This window comes from Monoraphidium neglectum (genome assembly GCF_000611645.1).
Source record: "Monoraphidium neglectum strain SAG 48.87 unplaced genomic scaffold scaffold01768, whole genome shotgun sequence".
Taxonomy (NCBI): domain Eukaryota; kingdom Viridiplantae; phylum Chlorophyta; class Chlorophyceae; order Sphaeropleales; family Selenastraceae; genus Monoraphidium; species Monoraphidium neglectum.
This window is the reverse complement of record NW_014011860.1, coordinates 1-1,566: the sequence shown is the minus strand read 5'-3', so window position 1 is coordinate 1,566 and position 1,566 is coordinate 1. Positions and strand designations below refer to the sequence as shown.

The 1,566-nt window shown below is 67.5% G+C and overlaps 1 protein-coding gene across 1 annotated transcript in view; it reads left to right on the top strand.

The window, feature by feature from the left end:
* The window catches only part of MNEG_8955 (U6 snRNA-associated Sm-like protein LSm7), a gene marked incomplete at both ends in the record, with an annotated part of 1,169 nt that extends 809 nt beyond the window's left edge, over positions 1-360 (top strand). Inside the window, one exon of the mRNA XM_014042571.1 lies at positions 265-360. Within this exon, the coding sequence (XP_013898025.1) occupies positions 265-360 (96 nt within the window). The remainder of the gene's footprint in view (positions 1-264) is intronic.
* Between the last annotated feature and the right edge of the window lie 1,206 nt (positions 361-1,566).

Genomic DNA, 1,566 nt, shown 5'->3' with positions numbered 1-1,566 from the left:
GGGCCCCGCCTGCCGCAGCGCGTGGGCCGCTGAGCGGCGGCGCACCGGCCGCGGGCGCTGCCGGGCCTGCACACCAGGGTCAGCCGGGGACACTGGCCTGTGCTCCTCCATCCCCTCTGCCACGGTCCGTCGCTATTCACCGTCCTGTCACCTTTTCCTTGCAATACGTGAATGGTCCATGTGGGACCCAATCAAATTCCAGCTGCTAGACAGCATCGTCCCCGTGACACAGGCCCCCTTGCCCCACCGCCGTGGCGCCCGCAGGTCTGCCGCGGCACCGCGGTGACGCTGGTGGCGCCCACCGCCGGGATGGAGGAGATCGCCAACCCGTTCCTGCAGGCGGCGGAGGACGGCAGCTGACGGACGCCTGGCGGCTGTGCGTGGCACATTCGCGGCGCCAGGCCCACTCGATGGTGCCGCATAGGGCCCGGTGCTCCTCCACTCAGCAGCTCGGGTTGCGTTGCCCACACACGTGCCGTACCTGTTCCTGTTGCGTTTCGTCCCCCTGCTATTCAAATAGAGTACGCGCGGAGTTGCGCGGTGGCCAGTTCATACCATTGTAATGCCCGAATCTACTGAGCTTCGTGTCGGGAGCTGAGCCGCCATTGAGAGGTGGCCCCGACATGAGGGACGCGAAACGACAGATGGCCATGTGCACTCCAGCAGCCAACGCACCCGTGGGCAGCAGCGGCCGCAGGTGTCAAGCCCTGGATTGACGCACGCGAGTTATGCGTCGGCCGGTCAGCTGCAGGTGCTCATCGCCTCATCTCCGCCTTGGCCCGCTGGCAACCGATTCCGTGACTGCGCCACGCCCTGCTGGCATCTTGTAGCAGCTGCAGCGCCGCAAACCGACACTAGCGAGCACACTGGATTCGCCCAACACACCTGCTAAGTTTTCGAAGTATTAAGTTGTGCTGATATTCAGCCTGTTTGGGCGAGCAATCCCGGAACCACGCGTGTTGCAAGCACGCGTCTCAGGTGGCAGCAGCAACCCGCGCTCCATCGCCTGCTTTGGGGTCCGAACACGACCAAAGCACTAAGTTGCGACTGATCGTAAATTTGGTACCTACACCCGGCAGTCAGACCCTCTATCGTCGCCGTAACGGTGCCCCGCTTCCCGGCCTTCGCCTCGCGCCTGAGCAGTGCAGCTGAGGGCACCCGACGAAGAGGCACCCCGTTTCGCCATGGCGGCGCCACCCCCTGGCTACCCCACCGCGGGCATGGACAAGGGTGCCCCCTACGGCGGCGCCCCTGCCTACCCGTCTGCATATGGCGACCCCGCCGCCCAGGTCGGTGGGGCTGGGGCAGGCGCCGCTGCGAACCTCGCGCCTGCACCGATGCCGCAGCCGCTGCACGCCCGTCGACGGCCGCTGCGGCAGGGCGCGTGCGCGGCGGGCCCGCGCGGCCCGCGGCGTTGCCGCGGCCGCACAATGCCGAGTCTACTCAGCTGACCCCCCCACACCTGGCCTGTGTTCTTGCACGCGGCGGACGCGAGGCGGCGCTTCCGCCCATGTTCATGTTCATGGCGATCCCCTGCCGCGCGACGCAGCCCCGCCCCCCACCCCC